This window comes from Malaclemys terrapin, chromosome 7 (genome assembly GCF_027887155.1).
Source record: "Malaclemys terrapin pileata isolate rMalTer1 chromosome 7, rMalTer1.hap1, whole genome shotgun sequence".
Classification (NCBI taxonomy): Eukaryota; Metazoa; Chordata; order Testudines; family Emydidae; genus Malaclemys; species Malaclemys terrapin.
In genome coordinates, this window is record NC_071511.1 from 20,483,091 (window position 1) to 20,506,005 (window position 22,915).

Here is a 22,915-nt window from a genome sequence, read left to right on the forward strand (position 1 = left end):
CAGGGGGCTGGGCAGGGTGAGCGCTGGCTCCCAAAGGGCGCGGCGAAGACCCACATTACAGATGGGCAAACTGAGGCACTGCCCGGCCGTACCCACCGGCTCCCTTGGAATTACTTTAGAATGGCCCCAGTAGGCGCGAGAGCTGCCAGCGTGGGTCAGCCCACGGCCTGTCTGCCCCGCAGTGACCGCGCCAGGTGCGTCAGCAGCGTTGCCCCAGGCAGGCGCACGGGGCGGGGTGGTAGCAGGGCACGTGCTAGTGCCAGGCAGGCTCGGGGCTGGGAGCTGCGTGGCCCGTGGAGACCAGTAACTGGCACGTGTGACCGGGGTAGCCCGTCTAGCCCCTGCCCGCAGTCACTCCCGTCCCGGGGGGCACGTAACGGGGACACGGCGTTCGCCCAGCCTGGAGCAGAGCGGGCACAATGGGAACAACCGCTGCCAAGAAGGGGCAATTAGCGAGCGCTGTCCAACAGGCCTTTGCAGCGCCCCGCACGGAGCAACGGCAGCCCCGCGATCCGGCCCTAGGCAGCTCTGCACAAACGGGATGTGACGGGCGCCGCCATCTCCCGCCCTTGCGGGCTGCAGCCCAGCCGGCTGGGACGGAAGAGACGTCAGGCAGAAGGGGAGGAGAGAACTGAGGTAGGAGCCGGTTGTGTCAGCCCAGCCTCCCCTGGGCTTTTCTGCAGCGACGGGAGGCCAGAGGGTGCACATGAGCGTGCAAAGGCCTTGCCAAAGGAGGGGGGCTGCCTTCATCATCTCCGCCGTGTTTGCTTTGTGTCCCCCCACCAGTCTCTGGTTGCTCCCCTTGACAGACGCAGCTGTGAAGAGGAAACAGCATGGGCAAGAAGCGCAAAGGTTCCCTGCAGCAAGAGGCTGCCAACAAGAAAGTCAAGGGAGAGCCTGCTGCAGCAGCCACCAGGGCCCCCCAAACTCACAGGCAAGAATCAGAGGGTGAGTGTAGAAATAAACTCTTTCTTAGGCCACAGTCTGTTACAAGCAGTTGCATAAGCATCACGGAGAATATAAAATCAAGGAGAAGCAGCCCCTGGCACCAGATTGCGGGAGGGAGATTCATTTGGAGGGAGTCGGGGAGATTTCCCTTTCCCCCAACATGCTCCTTTGGAATTACTTTAAAAATGACTTTTAAATGATCTATCTGTGCTGATGAAGGATTTTTTGTACCATATTTCTATAGGACATTTAAAATCTTACTTGATTTTTTGGACTTTCCCCTCATTTAAATGTTACTGTTTTTGCAAGCCTCTGGCCTGCTGTCCAAAGTGCATTTCTAATTAGATTGTGAAGAACAAACCAAATTTTCCCCCGTAGTGTTTATTTCTAGCTGCATTCATTCTGTGACTTCAGTTTTCCTGTAAGGTTTTTATAGGAGTTAAAAAAAAAAAAAAGTAAAAGTTTATTTAGAATTGTTTTTGTCTCTATTTTTCTGTTTAAAGCTTAATAGAGCGTTTGGAATATTAAACAGCAGATATACCCCTTTAAAAACACAATCTGTTTTCATAGCCACTAAATAATGTAGTGTTTGTGTTTAACTCCATCTGCTGATATGTTGTCCCTTATACAATGTGTAATCATGTGATCATGACTGATTTAGCTTTTTTTGTACGCCTCATTTAAATTGTACAGATGTTACATAAGCAAGATAGTTTCCTCTCTAGAATTGAGAGAAGTTCTTAGTGCTGTCAGTAGACAATCCAAGATTTCCAAACCTTTCCTTTGTCACAATGAAAGAGGGCAGGATCAAATGAATTGGTCTGGCAGCTGCAGCTAAGAAAAATGAAAGGTTCTAGGGTAGATTGTGGTTGGTGGCTTTTAGTAAGTACAAGTCATTTTAACAGATCTTTAGGGCATTATCTTATCTGTGTAAAATATAAGCATGGAATTCAGGCCATTCTTAATGCAAATAATAGAATTTGATTGATTGTACATCGGCTTGTGGAAAAGGCCAACTGAAAAAAACACTATAAACTCTTAAGGCCTGAGCCTATATTTCTTGTGCATCCAACACTCCGGCTCATAATTAATATTATACTATGGTATCGTCTGTTCCTTCACCACATCTTCCATGCGTGTTATTTCTCTCTGGATTTCACATAGGTGTAGAACAGGGATTCTCAAACTGGGGGTTGGGGCCACTCGGGGTCGCAAGGTTATTACATGGGGAGGTTGCGAGCTGTCAGCCTCCACCCCAAATCCCGCTTTGCCTCCAGCATTTATAATGGTGTTAAATATATAAACAAGTGTTTTTAATTTATAAGGGGGGTCACACTCAGAGGCTTGCTATGTGAAAGGGGTCACCAGTACAATAGTCTGAGAATCACTGGTGTAGAAGATGATGTGGTGAGAGTTCCAAGCAGTCTATCATTCCTTAACGTGTGAGAGAGACCCTAAATTTTCACAGAGTACTGTCCTGCTTTTTTGTGACTGCTCTGTCCAACATATTGGATTTGGTCCTTCAAAGTGCTCAGCACCTTTAACTCCTGTTCAGTGAGAGTTGAGGATACCCAAAGAGCCTCAGAAAATCAGGCCTCTCATAAACTCACCATTTAAGAAATTATGATTTTGGAATCAGTGTAGGCCTTGATAGAATGTTATTGGACCCTGGTGTCTATGTAAAACCCTATGAAAGACAGGAGGCTACTCTGTGGGCTCAGGAGTGTGGTGTTACAGAGCAGTTTACAGGATTGGGGCCTTTGTTTTTTTAAATGGAATGTTTAAAGTACAAAAGCCTCTCTCAGTAAATTTTCTCTTAAGGTTGCTTTTTAAAAATTTCATTGAATTTGAACCAATATTACTGGTCTCAGAATTGGGTCCATTGTGGATGCTCACCAACCATTGCAGTATTGCCAACCCCACATGTTCAAAACCATGACTCAAGCCCCCAGAATGCATGGTATTGGCTTAAAAATCATGAGACTGTAAAAACATAAGAAGGTCTTCTTGTTTGCCTTCTGAAGTGGTGTTGTTATTTATTATTTATCATACATTTGGGTCACATTTTCAAGTTTTGCTTGGCTGCCTATGTTATGCTGGGTGTCGTTCTAGCTTCCATAGCAGTCCAGTATGAAGAGGGTGCAAAGGTGGCACCTTAGACCCCCCTCATCCTCCCTCCGGTGTTGTGAGTTCTGCTGTGCCTTGAACAGCAGATACTGCAAGACTTGCAATAAAATCATAAGAGTTGGCAACTCTGCTTCTCATATATATTTACAACTGCACTGGTTTGCAATTGCTTGGTCGTATATGTACTGACTTGAAATAAGAAAGCTTGTTTCAGTAAAATTGATAAACAGAGTCAACAGAGATCTCTCTAGTTTTCTTGCTTCTCTCAGACTTCCAGAAGCTGTAATTTTATAACTGATAATCTCTACTTATTAGGAAATAAAAATTAGGTCCTAATCCTGCAGCTAGCTCTATACATGCAGAGGATCTTAAAAGTGACCTTCAAAGCTTTCTTCAAGGTGGGATTATTACAAAGTAATGAGCTGAATATCAGATAGCCACAGGCAGAGGAATATTCAGCTAGTAAATTATTGTAAACGTAGCGTTGGGGTGGGGGGGGAAATCAGCTCCTTCAAAATTACATCGGCTGGTGTTTCTCTGCTATACTGACCCAGAATGCATTGATCTGTGGGCCTGATCCTGCAAACAGTTAGACACGTAAGTGTCTTCATGCAAATAGCCCTATTACTCATGCATTGACTTCAGAGGGGCTACATGCATGAGTAAAGTAACTTGTATATGTGAGTGTTTTCAGGAACAGTGTGTATGTCACTTGGACACCAGCAGCCTCCCTGGAACATGGAATAACCCATAAGGGATTAGGTAACTGACATTTTTTTCCTTACATAGAGTGGCTTTGGAAACCACTTATAGACATGAAATGACTATTTCTATATACTGGATACCAAATAAAATAAATTATGTGGAACCATGCCATATTCTAAAAAAGGAGGAAAACCTAGCACATTGCATGAGGGGATTGTGCCCATCAATCCAATCTCATATGTGTATAATGCACCCATCACAGTGGGCACAGTGGTTTCACCCAGGTGTGATGAGGAAAGCATCTTGCTATTGTTACGGGAGAATCTTCAGAAAAGAGGTGCTTTAAATCATTCTTGCTAAATTCCACTTGTCTGGGGAAAAAAGCCTTTTGCAATAGGTGATTACAATATTTGTTTTTCATCCACCATCAAAGGTAAGGGTAGGTATTGTCTATCTTGTGTATTTTGGGCTGCCAAATTTCCCTGATGGTTTTGCTTCAAATGCACTTTTTGGTAAAGACTTCACATTTGTTATTAAAATATTCTCATAGGCAGTATGTTCATTTTAAGCCTTCATTTTTCCCTGCAGCCTATGAGTGATTTATGCTGGCTCCCTTGAAGTTGTTGGGAGTTTTATTATTGACTGAGTTCTGTGGAGCTAGGATTTCGCTCTTTGACATGTATTTTTCCCCTCTGATCCATTGCAGATGATTTTGAAGAGGAAAAGCCCAGTATGAAGAAGAATCTCTCAAAAGTTTCTGGTGGAAATAATAAGAAGAAAGGAGATTGTGACACTGAAGTTCATAGCCTGCCAGGTAGATCTTCAAGGCAAAAAGGAGCAAAATCAGTAGCGAAAGAGGAAAATAACATAGATGTAAAAAACAAAGGGAATCGTAACAAAGGGGAAATGTGCAGGTAAGTTATGTACAGCATCAGCATAACAGTCTGGAACAATATTGTATTCACTGTTAAATGTGTTTAGTTAGAGCCTGATCTTGCACATACGCACATGTTCCTTTACTCACACTAATAACCTCATAGTTCCAATATGCACTTGAGCATAATTATTCAGGTGCATGGTTGTTTGCAGGATCAGGCCGTTGGAATTCATTCTGGGTGGAAAGCTAATATTTGAGACATTTCCAAGTTTTAGTGCAAATAATTGTAATTTTATATGGAAGTTGTCAAGTAATTTAGGTCAAAAATTCAGGTTTGTTTGTCTTTAAATGAGGGTAGGGAGGAGGAATGTAACCTATGACAAGAAGAAATGGGCCTAAACTGCAACAAAGGAAGTAATAATCCTGCCTTCTGTGCAGGGGACTGGACTAGATGACCTATTGAGGTCCCTTCCAGTCCTACACTTCTATGATTCCATGACATTTTGTATTTAAAAATGTCAATAGATGCTTTTGTATGGACTAATAGCAGGAAGTGAAACTGATCAGTTTTGTTTCACTGGCCAACCTGAACAAAATTTACTAAAATAGCAAAACAGACACAGTTCTAATTCCTATTCTTTTTATATTGATGAGGCTTCAGCAAGATTAACAGTTCAGTGCATGAATTCTGTGAAGCCCTGATCCTGCAAAATGTTATATGGAGACAGAACCTCTGCATCTATGTAGAGCCCCATTGATTTCCCTGGGATCTTTTGAGGGTGCAGATATCCATCTCCATGAAGATCCTTACAAGATGGGGACCTACATTACACACTGCACTGGGAAGAATATTTCCCCATATGTACTGTTCTCCCTCTACTTATGGCAGAGATGTTTTACTTTACAAGTACAGATACATTCTTTGCATTTGTGCTTTGCTTGTCAAATATTTTAAGGCTTTGCAGCTGTTATTTTTAATACAGATACATTGTATTTGTTTTTCTATTATTTTAATATTGTTTTCCTCCAATTTTTAAACAAACTAGCAAACAAACTACACACTGCAACTCTGAAAGCCTTTTTTTTGTTGTCTTTTGTAATCTTTATAGTGCTTTACCGAGCCCCTCTCAGAAGGAGATGACTTTGAAGAGACAGTCAACTATTAAAAAAGAAATGGATGATGATGATGATGATGATGATGGAGATGGAAGTGAGGATGAGTGGGAGGATGTGGAAGGTAACAGTCTTTTACAGTGGCCCTATCAACTATTATGCTTTAAATATTGTCATATACTGTTCTCAGTGATGATTTATTTGATTTTGGTGCAACCTCTCTTGGATTCAGATAGTTTCTACAGTCACTATTACAGCTATAGATTTTTTTTATTGAATCTCTTATATAAATATTTATAAAGGATCTAATCTAATATACAGATCAAGATTTTGAACATCCCAGTGTTCATGGGTGTTTAAAGATGGGTCCAAACTAAAATCAATATACTTACCAACAGGTGGTATTTTAGCCTCATATTATTCATGCACAAACAGTGGATAAAGGGGCAGCCTTACCCCTTTTCTGGAATTTCCTTTACTGCTTACTTAAATAACACAAGGTTCCTAGCAGAATTTGCCCCTGAGTTTAGGATTGCTCCCTGCAGAACCTCTCTGTCTTGCCCCTCATTCAGTCTGCCTCAGAAAGACAGTAGAGACCCTTTTATGTATGGTAGTTGGTGTTACTAAGACCCACCTAGTTTGGCTGCCAGTGTCTGTGAGCAGAACAGCTCTGCATCTTTATGCACTTAATACCTATTAACATGTGTAGCAATGCTGCTACCCAATATGTGGCACTCTGAACTATTTGTAAATATGAAATATCACTTTATGCCGAGAGAAGCTTAGAATGAGTCCAACAAAAGAATCAGACTGTGATTTCCTAGAGATGGGGACTAGCCAAGTTAAGTCATTCAGTCAGATACCAGTTAGTTGGCCATCAAACCAGGCTGTGAAGACCAGAATTGTATTGTCTTGTAGCTGTAAATGTGTGCCTACTGAAGTGAACTCTCTACTTAAAAACATTCCTGAGTTTTGCCAGTCATTTTGAACTGATACATTCAGGCTAAATCTTTCACTAAGACTAAGGCACCATGGGAAGAGGAGCTCCAAAAGCCAGAGGGTGAAGTCGAGAATACCAAGGCTATGGTAGAATTTTGACATTGTTACTGTACGTAATAATATCTCTCTACCACAGGACACATGGTAGAGCCCCAGAACATGTTACTTTAAATAGGGCTGCAGCGCTGTAGAGAAGGCTGCATTCTCAGCTCCTACCTAATGTGGAGCACCCAGTCCACGAAAATATGAATGAAGATAATTTTACAAATAACTGTCTAAATGTAGTGATCCTGTAAGGTGCCATAGAGACTGATCTGAAACCCAAGTGCTTTGTCCCCACAACAAACGCAGCATGGCCCATAGCAAGGCAAAGCTTCCCTTATGCTGCTCCACCAATGTTCCTCAACCCACTTCGGAAGAAATTATTTGTTCTTTCGACTTTCTGCTAAAGTGATGTGATTGTGATGGTAGTGTAGTGAAAGGGAGACCTGTCTGCTAGAAACTGGACTGAGTCAATACCTTGATACTAAAGCGACTGGCATTCCATGAATACCTTAGATACAGAATATCCGCTCATTTAACATAGGTTACTAAAGAGACACCCAATGGCAGCGACTTTTGGCAGTCCAACTTTGGCTATGTTTGAACAGATGAACTTGAGAGGAGAGACTCCCCAGGGCCATTGATTCCATGGGTATTAATTTTAACTTTCCATTTCCAGAGCTCGAAGATCCTGTCCTGGATAAGTCAGGAGAAGCTGCTGCCCTTCCTGCACTGATGTTGCCCAGCCAACCAGTTGAGATAGAAATTGAAACTCCAGAGCAGGCAAAGAAAAGAGAGAGAAGGTAAGATCAGTTATACAGGGGAGGCAGCATAGGCCAGTGGGTAGAGCAGGAGGGGCAGGAGTTGGGAGACCTCAGGTTCCAGCTCTGATCATTGTCTGGCTGTATGACTTTATCATCAGTTGGGGTAAGTAAATGGTCATAGCTCCATTGACTTGAAGTCACTGGAGTTATGACCATTTAGACCATCTGAGGATCTGTCCTCTGATCTTTAGATGTGCTGAGCATCCAAAACTTGAACTGAAGTCAATGGGAACTCACGGTGCACAGCACCTTAGAAAATCAAGCCCTTAACTTTACTGTGCCTTTGTGTGTCCCCATGTATAAAGTGTATATACTTTTATAAAGCGGTTTGAGATCTGTGGCTGTTGTAATGTAATTATACAGTACTATAACTGTATATATCGGGGTGGCCAACCTGAGCCTGAGAAGGAGCCAGAATTTACGAATGTACATTGCCAAAGAGCCACAGTAATACATCAGTAGCCCCCCATCACTTACCCCCCTTCTAGCGCCTCCCACCCACTGGCAGCTCCCAGCACCTCCTGCGCCCTCCTCGCACCTTCCGATCAGCTGTTCTGTGGTGTGCAGGAGGCTCTGCGGGGGAAGAGCGAGGGCACTGCAGGCTCCGGGGAGGGCACGGGAAGGGGTGGAGTGAGGGCAGGACCTGTGGCAGAGCCGGGGTTGAGCAATGAGCATCCCCCGGCACATTGGAAAGTTGACGCCTGTAGCTCCAGCCCCAGAGTCAATGTCTATTCAAGGAGCCGCATATTAACTTCTGAAGAGCCACGTGGCTCCAGAGTCAGAGGTTGGCCACCCCGGTATATACCTCCTTTGTCTTTTCCCATTTCCATAAGATTTTTTTAATATAGTAGTACCCCATCAGTAAATTCAGTTAGGAACAGCCCTTTTAGATCCTGTCACAAACTTGGGTAGCCAGGCTAAGAATTTACATCTGGTCTTATAAATCTGTGCATACTAGTTACAGGTAGAATCTTGTTACCTGTATGCTGAATTTTTCTTTCCTAATTCACATGGGTATTGGGAGAGATGAGTAGTTAGTTAGTTAATGAAAAGTGCTAAATAAGTACTAAGTATTTTTTTTATTGTTAGTTTGTTCTACCCCCTTACACTGACAGCTCTTTAAATTAAGGCACTAAGTCTCAGTAGTAAGGTATGTAGAGCTCACGGTTTTTTAATCACATCTGCACCTCATGACTGTTTGCATAGAATTGACTGAATTCTCCCAAAGCATGCACGGGTCTCCGTGTAAAACCTGGAATTGATTCTCTGACGCATTCTTTTTTTGATTATTCAGAGTCCTGGTCAGAAACCTGGAATGGTAGGTCCATAGGGCATTACAGCATTCATTTATTTTATAACACTTTGCAGAGAGAAAAGGAAAGCCGAGTTTGAGACCTATCTCCGGAGAATGATGAAACGCTTCAACAAGGAGGTTCATGAAGATACGCATAAGGTGAGGGTCACAGAAGCAACATGGCAGAGAGGGTACAGATCATGAAGACTTCAGAACAGTTGTGGTATGTGATTAAAAAGGCACAATGACATGCAGAGCCAATTCTGATCTGTATGATCCATGGACATGCCTAGAAATTAAAAGGAAAAAGGAAAGTAAAGTTCCAATCAAATTCACATACAGGTTTCTCTCTGACCATCATTTGGAATGCCCTGCCGCTTGGAGAATCTGCATTACTGGAATTCAGGAACAAGATAGATGTCAGTGGTGTGTGTATATAGGATTAGCTACTGAACTGGGGTGATTCCTGCTCATATTCATGGAGTTAAACTGTTCATCACATTTGGGGCTGGTGATACTGATGAGCACCAAAGGGATTTTGATCCAAATCCTCAAAGGTATGTAGGCACCTAACTTCTATTTACATCAATGGGAGTTAAGTACTTACATACCTTTGAGGATCAGGGCCTTTATCACCTTCCTCTGGAGCATTGAAAGGTAAGATGGCCTTGTGTTCAAGGCACTGGGGCTCAGGAGATTTGGGTTCAATTTCTGTTTTGACACAGATTTCCTCTATGCCTCAGGTCCCTATTGCTAGATCCAAGGATATGACTTTCCTATTTCACTAGAGTGTTGCAAGAATAAACCCATTATTGTGTAGTGCACAGATATGGTGAAGGTAGCCAGATAAGTACCTAGATACATGGAGTTAAATTAGGAAGGCATATGTACATGATTTTATCATTGTTTTGTTATTGGCGGATCTCCTTCCAGCTTCTGTTTCCGTACTGGCTATGGGAAAAGGGTGGGAAATCCAGTACAATGAAAAGTATTTAAAATAAGGACTAGCTTTTGACTTTGAAATTGCCTTTGGAGATGAATATTGCTTCTGCTCTCAGGTGAAGCAATGACAGTTGTTTCAAATGAACAAGACACAAAGTTGGTTTTGTATCTGTTTTGTGCCTAGTCCTAGAAAACAAATGATGGGAAGTGTTTAAAACAAAGCTCATCAGTGTTTCCAGATGGTAGATGGATGCATGGCTGTCAAAAAGGGAACTTAACTGGCATTTCATTTTGCATTAATTTCAGGTATAGTTTAAAATTTGCTCCTCCTATTTTAGCTATCGTTATTTCACTTCCCTAATAATTGTGTCATGGAGAGGGAATTGAAACAAAAATCTTAGAACTGATCATTTGAAAGACAGAATTTATGCTGTTCCAACGGAGGCTACAGAAATTGTAGTCACAAAAGGCCACGTTCTCCTCTGGCTTACATGGCCACAACTCCTTTGAGAATCTTGGCATCTCCTTCCTCATATAGCTATTGGGTCAGATTCATGCTGGTATGTTAACTGTAATGGTGTTGCACCTGAATTAATATGGCTTGTTGTATTAGCTGAAGAGCCTTTGGATTTGCCCTATCCCTGGCTGTTGATGGAGGAGTAAAGTCATTAACTGTACCAAAAACACTGGCTGTTTCAATCTTAAAACCTATTTTCTATCTCCTCCAGGTTCACCTACTATGTTTGCTAGCAAATGGTTTCTATAGGAACAGGGTCTGCAACCAGCCAGATCTTCAGGCTATTGGCCTTTCCATCATCCCCACCCACTTCACTAAAGTGCCTGCAGGTCGTGTAGACCTTCTCTACCTCTCCAACTTGGTGAAATGGTAAGAATCTCCCTTATAAACCAGCTCTCTCATGTTAATTTTTGATGCAGCACAAGGAGAGAGATCAGGGTTGATGAGTGTAGTCACCCAAGCTCAAGTGATTTATCTTGTTAAATACTAGTTTGGGGAAAATCCCCCCCCCCCCCTTTTAATTTTTTTAGGGGGGTGAACTATGAAGAAGTTATTCAGGAAACTGGACACTAAGGTGAATTTGTCATTCTTCAAGGTTTGTTGCAACCTTCACTATCAACACTGAACTCTCTGTTGATGATCGAGAGAACCTGCAGTCCACTTTAGAGAGACGCTTCGCCATCTACGCTGCAAGAGATGATGAAGAGTTGGTCCATGTGAGTGACTTGAAGTCTGGAAGCTCCTGAGGTTGCTTGCTGGGTTTGGATGCCAAATCACTGGGGCAGTATTGCTGCTGTAGAGGTCGCAGGTTAGGCTCAAGGGGTCGGGCTGGATTTGAAGAAAACTGATAGATCATCTCTGGGCCTCTGCTTTCTCTTTATTTTTTTCTGTTTTGAACGTAGCCTCTGTGCTTTGAATGACATATGTGCCTTATAACCTGAACAAGCACCCACTGGGGTTCTGCTGTGATTAGGCCCTGGTTCTAAGCTGTACCCAACTGAAGGCCTGGTGATTTTGACCCTCTGTTCTAGGCAATATCCAAGTGGGTTAGTGTAATCGGTCCTGATGCTGGTGGTTTCACAGATAAGTATGTGCATTTGTTCAAAATCATTACCCCCGAGTCTGCTCTGGCAGTGCAAAGCAACTACAGAGACAAATTAACCAGCTCCCTAAGGATTCCTCTTTTGTAAAGCGATTCCTGGGGTCACACAGCCCCTTCTTGGTCCCTGGTTTAAGGGGTTTACCTGAAAAAAGAGTTGTGATCAAGGTGTCACTGCATTGAGGCAATCCTCAGCAGTCAGAATGACCCCTTGAGGCCAAGGCAGCCAGGTGTGATTTAGAGCAGCCTGAAGGCTTTAACTGACAACTGTTTTTTAAGGCATCTGGCAATAAGTCAGCCTGTGACTTTGGAACTGGGGTATGGGGGCAAACTAGAGTCATATCTTTCCAGTTCACATAGGGGTTGCTGGTTAAAGAAAAATAATTCATGAGTATAAAACTGAACATTGAGGGAAGGTTTCCCATTCTTTGGGAGAGCAGCATGTGAACTGCCATTTTGCAGGCATTCTGCCCCCAAATCCATCATGGTCCTTGGAAACTGGGAAATTGCAGCCTTGATCTAGTTGTAGAATGTCTTTGCTGTGGCTGGAGATGTAGAAGTACCTCTAGCTAGGAACTGAGGAATCATGTTTACATACATTGACGGGAGAGGAGCACAGACAAAGTGAACCATGCCTAAGTTTGAACGCTTCTGGTTTGAATTTATCTGTTCTTGCCCATTTCTGCTGAACTCCCACATAACAAAACAGTCAGCAGGTCACCACTGATACTAGGTTACAGTTACTAAATTACTATTGCAGTGTTCACATGAATGGCAGATGTTTCTGTATAGTAACAACTTGTTAGCATACATAATTTACTCAATCCGTCCTTGAAAGAGGTGCCACTTTGTCTTCTTTCATTCCGTTTACCTCAGGAATGAGGAACAACGGTTCAGTGTTGGAGCACTAGACTAGGACTTGGGAGAACAGGGTGCAAGGCCCTGCTCCACCACAGACTTCCTTTGTAATCTTGGGCAAGTTATTTAACTCTTTGTGCCTCTGTTCCCCATCTATAACATGAGGATAAACACATATATTGTGAGACATTGACATTGTGGTAATGGGCGCAATGTAAGTACCAGAAATGAATCTTTATCAGCACACATTGAAAGATCTGGATGAAACTGACTTTTGGGTTAAAATTTGGCTCCAATGTGGTTTTAAGCTGGCTGTTCATACTTTAAAAAACCAACCCCCTCTCCCCACCCTCCACCCCCAACCTCAAGTCTTTTCTTTTTTCTTAAATAGATGTTTTTACTTATTCTACGAGCGTTACAGTTGCTGTGCCGGCTTGTGCTGTCTCTGCGACCCATTCCCCTGAAAGAGCCAGCGGGAAAGGTAGGGTTCATTGGGATTGTGAAAGAAAGGAATTGACTATTTTAGGGGTCCACACTCTGGCCCAGAGCATGATCGGTTGGAGTCACATGATGTTAATGAAGAAGAAAAAATTAGGCTGAATATCAGAAAAATCTTTGACAATGAGCTGTATTAGGGCAGAGTTGCCAGGGTTTACCTTAAGGTGTGATGTTAAACTGATTTAGCTAACAGTAAAGGCTGTGTGGACACTCTCTTATTTTGGTTTGAATGTCTTATTTCAGTTTAGCTTATACATGTTTCTATTCAAATTAAGATGAATAGAAATAAGCCAGGTTTAAACCGAAGTAAGAGTGTCCACACAGCCTTTGCACCAGTATAAATTAAATCAGTTTAAAGCCACACCAAGTTGAACTGGTGCGATTGAGACAAGGATTTAAGCTGTAGAATGTCTTCCACCACTTTTCTTTGGAGACCAAGTTGCTTGGGACTTTTAAAACTAGGCTGTATGAAACACTAGAGTTGGACTGAATGATTGAATAGGTCTTTTCCATCTCTGACATCTGTGATGGAGACTAAGGCCTGGTCCATACTAACCCCCCACTTCAAACTAAGGTACGCAAATTCGAAATACCTTAGTTCAAACTTACCGTGGGTCCAGACGCGGCAGGCAGGCTCCCCCGTCGATGCCACATACTCCTCTCGCCGAGCTGGAGTACCTGCGTCGACGGCGAACACTTCTGGGATTGATTTATCACGTCTAGACAAGATGCGATAGATCGATCCCAGAAGATCGATTGCTTACCTCCGGGTCCGGCGGTAAGCAAAGTGTAGACCTACCCTAATTAACAAGCTCAGATCCTTTAAAGCCAGCCAGCCCGTGTATCTAGCCAGTGTTTTCTTCTCTGGGGTTAGGAACACAGAGTACAGCCTCTTGAAGCTCACCAAATGGCCCTCCCCAGCTGTTTGACTTATGGTTCCCTAAAACCTGCATATTAACAGCAGTGTACTGTACTCACAAAGCTTTGTTCCGCTTCCACCTACCCCAGTTAGTAGAAGTTGGAGTTATTTACTCTAGAAAAATCAAGATCGCCTCTTTTGTTTTCAGGGCAAGAGCTCCTGCAAGAAGCACGCTGCCAAAAACCCTAAGGCTCCATCAAGAAAAAGCTCCTGCAAAGGAGCCAAGCAACAGGAGACTGTGTCAGGGAGTGAAGGAGCTGAAAAGGAATCAAACACCTCTGGAACCAAAAGGAAAAGTAAGTCAAAGGTGATCAAGGATTGCCAGGAACAAAAGGAATCCAGTGATGATGAAAGCAACCTCGGGGAAGAGGAAGGAGCGCACAGGCCTAGAAACAATTGCCGACGAAGAGTGACCTTGAAAGTGTCTTACAAAGAGGAGAGTGGAAGTGATGAGGGCAGTGATTCTGAGTTTGAGGCTTCGGAGGAGGAGGACAGTCATTTCTCTGATGAGGATTTTGAAACTGTGTCTAAGAAGCAGAAAAGATCATCGGGGCCCCATAAAGCAAGGATAGCGGTTGAAAACAGCAGGAAAACCAGGTCTTTGGAATCAAAGGGGCCCAAGAATTCAGGTGGAAATGAGCAATTGCTGGCAAAAGCAGCTTCTCCAGGCTCTTCTAATACACCCAGGAAGAGGAACAAAATCATATCTAGTGACGATGATGGGGAGCAGGAGGTGGTGAAAGTGACAGGCACAGATCAGTGGCTGGAAATCTTTGTTGAGCGGGAAGACAGGTGGGTGTGTGTGGACTGCGTTCGTGGCATCGTTGGCCAGCCCTCTATGTGTTTCAAATATGCCACCAAGCCAGTTTCCTATATTGTGGGGATTGACGGCAATGGGCACGTAAAGGACGTAACACAAAGGTACGACCCAGCATGGATGACTTTGACAAGGAAATGTCGTGTGGATCCCCAGTGGTGGGAAGACACGCTGGAGCCATATAGAAGCCCCTTTGTGGAAAGAGAGAAGAAGGAAGAAAGGGAGGTAAATGAACACCAGATATTTGGGTCATTTCATACCAAGAGCCAAATCCTGACATCCTGAATCTGGCAAAACTCCCTGGGAGATTTTCCCTGAGAAGGGATGCTGGGATTTGGTGCCAGAAAATTTGCTGTAATCATATCTGGGTGTTTTAAATCTGGGATCACTAAGGGGAACATATATATATGTTAGTTACAAGAAATAAAATAAAATGGAGGCTGTTTAGGAGAGAATCTGGGGAGAACAAATGCAGAGGACAGACCCATTTGTAATTTGTCGCATAGAACAGCATTGCCCTTGTCGTTAAACACTTTGGACCAAGTTCATCTGTGGTGTAATTCCATCAACACCAAAGGAGATCCACCAGGGATGCCTTTGGTCATTTGGATTACCTGCTTTTGTATGGGTTTCTGATTCTTTTTGGGATCAAGTTTATAATACAATCTTTCTTCTTTTTGTAAAATGCTGGTGCAAAAGACCATTGAATTCACTATTATTTGCATGGGTCATGCAGTTTCTAGTTAAGCTTCAAGACCAACCGCTGCCGACAGCCATTGGAGAGTACAAAAATCACCCTCTTTATGCATTGAAGAGGCATATCCTGAAATATGAGGCCATCTATCCTGAGACTGCTGCTATCCTAGGATACTGCAGAGGAGAGGCAGTATATTCCAGGTGAGACATACATGCTTGTCATATTGTAAAAATTTATATAGGTAGCTAAATTGATTGAACATCAGCAAGAGTTCTGTGTGTTTTTGCAATCCATTGAAAGAGTGTAGACAGTTGCTTTTGTTCTGGCGTCTTTAGAGACTGTGTGCACACACTGCACTCCCGGGACACCTGGCTGAAGCAAGCTCGAGTGGTGAGGATTGGGGAAGTGCCCTATAAGGTAAGGGAGCTTGGAATCACGTGATTGCACTGCCCTCTGGATAAATAGTCATTGCTTTTATACCTTTTACACAGACAAGATTTGCACTGGGGGGCAGGATTCTTTCTCTCCAGGCTGCAGGGAGCTGCCCTGCTGCTGTGGATCCATCAGCCAGCCATGCGCCAGCTCTAACCAGAACTCCACTATATGCTCTTCACACTCTCAGGGACCATCCCTGTTTGGAGGCCTCCTGCCTAGCAGAACTGCACTCGTTAGATTCTGTTCAGAGCCTTCCGGGATCCTTCCTTGAATTGGAGGATTTGGCCCCAACTTGCTCACAACGTGCCTAGGTGCATCAAGCATAAGCTATAAGTTACAGATGTCAAAGCTATAGAATGAGCGCTCCTTTCCTCCCATACCCTTCTCTTTCGGTCTCCTAAATAAAATCTGAGATCCCTGATTAGTGTCTGTTTGTTTCTAAAGTGTGACAAATGCAGCCATTGTGTTTACACAGATGGTGAAAGGATATTCCAACCAGGCAAGGAAAGCACGACTGGCAGAGCCTTCAAACAGGGAGAAAGACGATTTGGGGCTGTATGGCCTGTGGCAGACAGAGGAGTACCAGCCTCCTGTGGCAGTGGATGGAAGGGTAGGCAGGAGGGAAGAGAGGGTGGTGTGTGTGGGGTGAATGCAAAAATCTGGAATGAAGACACAGGCTTTATTTTTCTAGAGCATCTTTATGTGTTCGAGGTAGATCAGTCTGCAGCTTCTGGATCCCAAAGTTCTGGGATTTGTAGATTATATTGGTTAACTGCCCAAATTTTAGTCACACCTTAAGTAGGCCTCCATTTTTATGATTGGAAATAATTACGGAGTTCTGTGCCTGCAATTCAGGGCTTGCAAACATGGGGAGTTATTCTCGATTAACTTTGGAAGTGAATTAAGTTAATTTGGAATAAGGCAGTCTTGTTCTGGTGTAAGAGCATCCACCTATGGAGAAAATTGGAAATCGTTAATCTGCTTGAAATTCACACCCCACCATATTCTGGATTAATTTTTAATTTTAATTTTCAAGCCCTTAGTTATGAAGCACAGATGGTAACCATAAACCAGGGTTGTCAGTGTAGTTGCAAAGTGTAGGCCAATGCCTGAAAATATGGCTTGTGTCCTGAATATTAAAGAATTGTTGCCAGATGTCGCTAATCAGACATTCAGAATAAGGATCACTAAGCAGACACTTGTAATGTATCTATTTCTGAATGAGAGGAGAAATTTCCATTCATCTTCTGACTGAGCATGAGCTTCACTTTTTATTTTCATTTTTCAAAAACAGGTTCCCCGGAATGAATATGGAAACGTGTATCTCTTCCTGCCCTGTATGTTACCAATAGGCTGTGTGCAGCTAAAGCTTCCCAACCTGCATAGAGTGGCACGGAAACTGGACATTGACTGTGTTCAAGCCATCACTGGATTTGATTTTCATGGTGGCTACTCACACCCAGTGTATGTGATGTGCCTGCTTTCTGGTTTGTTTGATTTGTGAGGATTTTGTAAACTGCATGGTGGGTGCTCCATGCTAAGGGGCTATACCATGCCATTTTCACTGTCCGCTGCTGTAGAGGCAGAACACCTCAGAGCAAGCTGTGGCACGTGACATCACAGAATTCAGCTCAACAGCCTGTCCTTTCATTTCCATTAGCAGCCTGCCCTTGCTCTGGAAGAGTAGGGAAACCACCCTTGCAGATGTGTCATGTGAGATACTCTGCTTTCTCTGTCTATGATGCATCAATATGTATTGGCTGGCTTCCTTTCTTCCTCTAGCACTTGGCCTGTTTTGCGGATGCATAAACTGATAGATGAATGTATTCTCTTTTTCAGTACTGATGGCTACGTAGTCTGTGAAGAATACAAAGAGGTGCTCATCGCAGCCTGGGAGAATGAACAGGCGGAGATAGAAAAGAGGGAAAAGGAGGTGAGAATTATTTTCACGGGGTCTTTATTTTTATATTGAACAATAAGTTACCTTCACTTACAGTTATGTAAAGTAACAGTCAAATGTGGGGGCTATTCAAGCATTAAACACAGAGCTGAGCCAATGTAAATGTGTAGTGGTCACAATCTTACATTTCAATAGAACCACTTGTCCAGCTGGATCCCAAAGCACTTTAGTCTGTCCATACCCTGGGCTAAATTTTAGGCACAATATAATTACCCAAGTTGGAATTTGCCAGGGAACGAGGGCCAGCATCCCTGCTCATTCAAAAATAGTTATGAATGGCCATGACACTAGTGTTGTATTTAATCCAAATGATGGCCCCTCCAGCAGCCCTGGATAGTGGGGCATTGATTCAGTACTTACTTTGAGAAAAGTGCCCAATTCAGTATTGACTCAGAGATGAATGCCCCATATCCTGCAGCATCTATTGACATGTTCTTTTGGGGCTTCCTATAGAAGTACTGGCCAATCCTGACACTGCTGGGCTTGTGAGATGTGACATTGCAAAAAGCCATACTGGCTGCTGATAGTGAGTAAAATGGTATAAAGTTATACCCTGTTTCCCCGAAAATAAGACATCCTCCGAAAATAAGGCCTACTTACAGTTTTGCCTCTCGTTGTAATATAAGGCATCCCCCCAATAATAAGACCTCCCCGATAATAAGGCATCCACCGATAATAAGGCATTTTTCATTTCTGAAAAATAAGACATCCCCTGAAAATAAGACCTAGCGCATCTTTGGGAGCAAAAATTAATATAAGACACTGTCTTATTTTCGGGGAAACAGGGTATGATGGAATAAATACGATTCCTGTACAAACAGATACCTCTTAAAATATAATGATGATTGGTTAATAGGCCTACTGAATGCTCAGGAGTGATGCAATACATTTAAATTAATATACAGAATTTTTCTGTTTTGTTTAAACACCAAAGACTGTTTATATGGGTCTGAATATATCAGAATTCCTGACTTTAAGGATTTATTTTTTTGAAATAATAATTGCACATAGAAAAGAGAGAAGAGAGCACTGGGGAACTGGAAATTGCTGGCAAAAGGACTTCTCATAAGAGAGAGACTGAAGCAACGCTACTGCAGAAAGGTAAGAATCTGTGTGTATATCTGCTACTAGTAAGGACTAAGGAAAATGATAGCAGTAGAATTTGCACTGGATTCTTGAGTCTATTTTTTTTTCTCAGTTCTTACAATCTCTTCTTGCTCATGGGACAGCTCAAATGATTAATGTGAGCAGGCTTTGACCCTTCTGAATGTCAAAGGTGGGGAGGGGTAAGAAGCCCAACTAAATGCTTCCTCGATTCATTTTAAAATATATCTAACATTGTAATTTGTCTAGTGCTCCCTTTGGCTTTTCCATGTGTTAGTTGCAGCCTGTGAAACGCTTCTGGGCTTGTCATAGCAGATGAAGCTAACCGAGCACCATTGCTGTCCTCTCTATTAATGCAGCCGAATTGCATCTCTTTCAACACAGCTGCTGGTGGTCAAGATCACTACATGCTTAGTCATTTGATGGATGACGCATGTAATCTTTAGCAGCGTTTGACCCTGTCTTGCTTTATACCCAAAATCTTAAATTTTCAATTGATACATCAGAGAACTTCCAAAATCTCTTCACGCAAAGCTCTCTTCCCCTCTTCTCACACTAACTTTGAATAGGAGTTCATACTGGGTTTTGAACAAGAATTCAGCTCAATCATGTCAGTTGAAATCTCATCCCTATTTAACATAAGATGAGCACTCCGCAACCAGGCAACATGGTTTTATATTTTGGCCCTATTCTTCTGACATAGCCACTTCATATTTTGGATTTCTTAGTCCAAACCACACCTGTAGTTTTCAGAGGAGCAAAGTGACCTGTGTTGGTTTGGGTTATGAAGTGAAATGATTCTGTCCTTAAATATGTTTTTCCTCATGCTTGGTGATAAGTCAGATTTTAAAGCCGGTTTATTCTTACACTCTCTTGACTAGTGAATATTCTTTCTGAACTTGAATTAATGCTGCACATATGAGACATGGACTGATACTGCTTTGTGTAGAGAATTACATAAAATGTACCGCTTGTCTGTTATAGATAACTCCTGCTAACTACAGCAGCATGTTCCATGGTGTTGAGACTATATTATGACAAAAAAGACCCTTAAAAAACACCACCTAACCACAGTTGCCAACTTTCACATGGTAAATAAGCACCCAGACTTTCACAATAAGCCAAAAAATCAAGCTAATCCCATTTCAAAACAAGGCCCAAACAAGCCAATCCCTAAGAACCCCAATACTCTATGTGACTAGATCCCCCGCAGGGTGCAGTGTGGGACTGTGGTGGGCCTGCACCCCAGATTCCCTCCCCCTCCTTGCCAGGAGCCGATCGGGGGGGAAAAAAAAAAAAAAGCTACTAGGCAACAACAACTCACAAGCCAATTAAGCCAAAAACAAACCCAATTTCTGTGGGTTTTTTTGTGGGTTTGGCATGTCTGCCCCTAATATTCATGCTTATTTTTTCCAGAGTGAGGCATCCGGCTCCACGATGGAGAAAGGAGTTGGATTTTCTTCTGATGAAGAAGGGGAGCCAAGTTCAGAGACTCCAGCCGAAGATGTGGTTGTTTCTTGGCCTCAGAATCGGCAAGTGGATGAACAAAGAAAAGAGAAAAAAGGCAGAAAGAGCAAGCGTGAAAAGAAAGGAGAAGTAGCACACTTGTTCCCCTTTGAGAAGTTGTGACCAGAACTGAGTGCTAAACCCTTTGCATTCAATTTCCCGATGCAAGGATGAAGGTGGTTGGTTTCTTTAAAACCATCTTGTAAATAATTTCAGAGCTAGAAAATGTTTGATGTTTTCTACTAGTTGTCTACTTGGGACTGAATGAGTCATAATTATATAATTAGAGCAAAGAGCAGATGTGGCGGTAGATAAAAATACATCACAACAGGAGCATACCAGCCGGTGTGTGTTTTCAGCCCTCCAGTGTATAAGCATTTCTGGTGGTCAGAGGTGGACTCTTTCCATAGTGTAATCTCAAGCCTCTTTCTCTGATCCAGCATTAAGAGTTCTAAAAATATGAAACTGGATTTATTTCTTTTGGAGTCATGGATAACCTTTTTATTTGTGGAGTTTTGAGGAACAGACTTGTCGATATCCTATACCTTCTGAGAAGAGTGACCCATTGCAGCTGTTCTTCCCCTTTGACAAGTATTGTCACCCCTGCAGTATACCTAGCTCTGCATCACTTTCACGATCTCCTTCCCCCAAGTCTTGTTTACTGACAAACAGAAGCATGTGTAGCTGCTATTCAGGAGTCCCTTGTGTACTCTATTATTGGCCTATTATCGCTATAGGTAGTTAACCCATATTATTTCAAATCAGCAGTGCAATAGATTCCTTTATTCACATTTGTAGTCCATCATCACAAGGGATGAAATGTAAAGAATCAAGTAGCACCTCAGAGCCTGGCAGATCTCTAATATTTACATGTTTTGTAAAGGACAGAGATTTCTTAAGCATAGTTTTGACTTATTTTACTTTCCCTGCCTCCATAATCCTTTCTAGAGAGAGAGAGAGAAAAGTCTTGAGATAATTTGGGACACTGTCATGTTACATTTTTTTAAAGATTTTTTTTATATTGTCACCACCTTATCATTAAACTAAAATAACTAACTTGTCACCCTTAATGTTTATTCACTGTCTGCATATGGCATAGCTTAGACAATGAGAGCAGACAAGGAACGTTTAGTTTGGTGCAAAATTTGCAAGAGCACCATTGCCAGAAGTAAAAGTCAGTGGGAGTTGGGCACTTTTGAAACTGTTACCCATGATCTATAGCAAGTTTCACTTTCTCTGCAGCACCGTGTTGGGTTTGTATTCTAAACACTGTAAGGGAATGTTTAAATCCATGCAAACTGTTTATGGGATTTAAAAAAAAATGAAATGATAGATTGTAATTATTTTTTAGAAAACCTATAGTTGGGCTTAAATGGACCTAAATTTTCTCTTTAAGAAAACTCCTAGTTATGGTGGGAATACAGTAATGTTAAGAGCCTGCTGCTTCCTTGCCTTATGCCACAAGTTCAAACTCATTGTAATCCTAGTGGAGAGGCTAAAAATGCAAGAAAAAAAGCTTTAGTACTTATGTATATTTAGAAAAATATTTTTATACTGAATTTTTGGAAAAAAAATAAAGTGTTTGCAAAGATCAGTCTTGTGTATGGTCCCTGTTATTTCTATGGGTCATTTATCTGTATTCCCAATGAACAATTATTAAAGGAAAAAAGCAGTGACCCTGAGGTAGCTTAGTTATCACACTTTTGTATTACATCAGCAGTATCACCAGTCCTAAGTGTTCAAAACATGTAAATTTGGGGTTTTTTTACATTCTGCTCTTGAAGCTTTTTTTAAACAAAGATTAAAAACTTTTTTTAAATGAAAGCTGAGATTCTCAGGTAATTACTTGACTGCAGATGAGGCTTCAAGAAAAACTCTGTATTGCAAGATTTGACAATACTGCAGTAATTACCAGAGGGCCCCTTCAGGGTCTGGGTCCTCCTGTGCAAATACATATGAGGACATGCTCACACCCTGAACCATTTTCAGTGTAAGGGCTAGAATCCAACTCTAACTGAAATTTTGGAGTCTTTCCCTTGCTTTAAATGGGTCTGAAATGGAGTGACAGCTAGGCATAAATGGAAGATTGAATTTTGGACTGTATCGCTGGTGGAGGTTCCTAGCCTGTACAACCAGCATAAGAGAAATTTTATTGCTGCAGTTGTTAGTATAGAAACCTTGGTTGTATATATGCAATGAAAGCACCAATTCTGGCTATGTTGTTTAAAAAGAAAATGCACCTCCCATTACATGGAGTTCTGCTTCATGTTATTTGTGTACAAAGTAAGCTATTGGGGATCCATACTTAAAATTGTTCTGATTGTAGAATTAAGCCCAAAGCCCTTAAATATTTAATCCAATGGAACGAGAACCATTACAATAGTTCTAGTTCCATTGTATAATGCCTTTCAAAGAATTGTGGTGGAGATAGAAATGTTGCTGCAGTTAAATAAGGAAATGTATGCCAAGGTTTAAGCAACTTGATCAAGGCCTCACAGCAAGTTTGTGGCAAACTAGGAAACAGCCCCTGTCTCCAAGTTCTAGTGCTCTTCAACCACTCCACCATGCTGCCTCTAGTATAGATAAAGTACCTTACCATGGATACTAGTAATTCAGGTAATATGAACATGCCTC

General features: G+C 42.3%; 1 protein-coding gene across 3 annotated transcripts; it reads left to right on the forward strand.

Annotated features, from left to right (window-relative positions):
- Positions 1 to 103: 103 nt before the first annotated feature.
- Positions 104 to 21,875, forward strand: XPC (XPC complex subunit, DNA damage recognition and repair factor). 3 transcript variants are annotated; one of them, XM_054035292.1, is made up of 17 exons: positions 104 to 194; positions 810 to 948; positions 4,487 to 4,694; positions 5,767 to 5,894; positions 7,491 to 7,614; positions 9,004 to 9,088; positions 10,600 to 10,757; positions 10,984 to 11,104; positions 12,737 to 12,826; positions 13,911 to 14,804; positions 15,316 to 15,476; positions 15,612 to 15,693; positions 16,187 to 16,321; positions 17,006 to 17,175; positions 17,551 to 17,644; positions 18,683 to 18,772; positions 20,192 to 21,875. In XM_054035292.1, the coding sequence occupies exons 2-17, from the start codon at positions 834 to 836 to the stop codon at positions 20,402 to 20,404; spliced, it is 2,868 nt and encodes a 955-aa protein (XP_053891267.1). In that variant the 5' UTR covers positions 104 to 194; positions 810 to 833; the 3' UTR covers positions 20,405 to 21,875. The 3 variants fall into 3 exon arrangements, with proteins under 3 accessions (XP_053891267.1, XP_053891266.1, XP_053891265.1); XM_054035291.1 differs by lacking the exon at positions 104 to 194 and adding an exon at positions 554 to 636; XM_054035290.1 differs by lacking the exon at positions 104 to 194 and having other exon boundaries at positions 643 to 948.
- Positions 21,876 to 22,915: the final 1,040 nt, after the last annotated feature.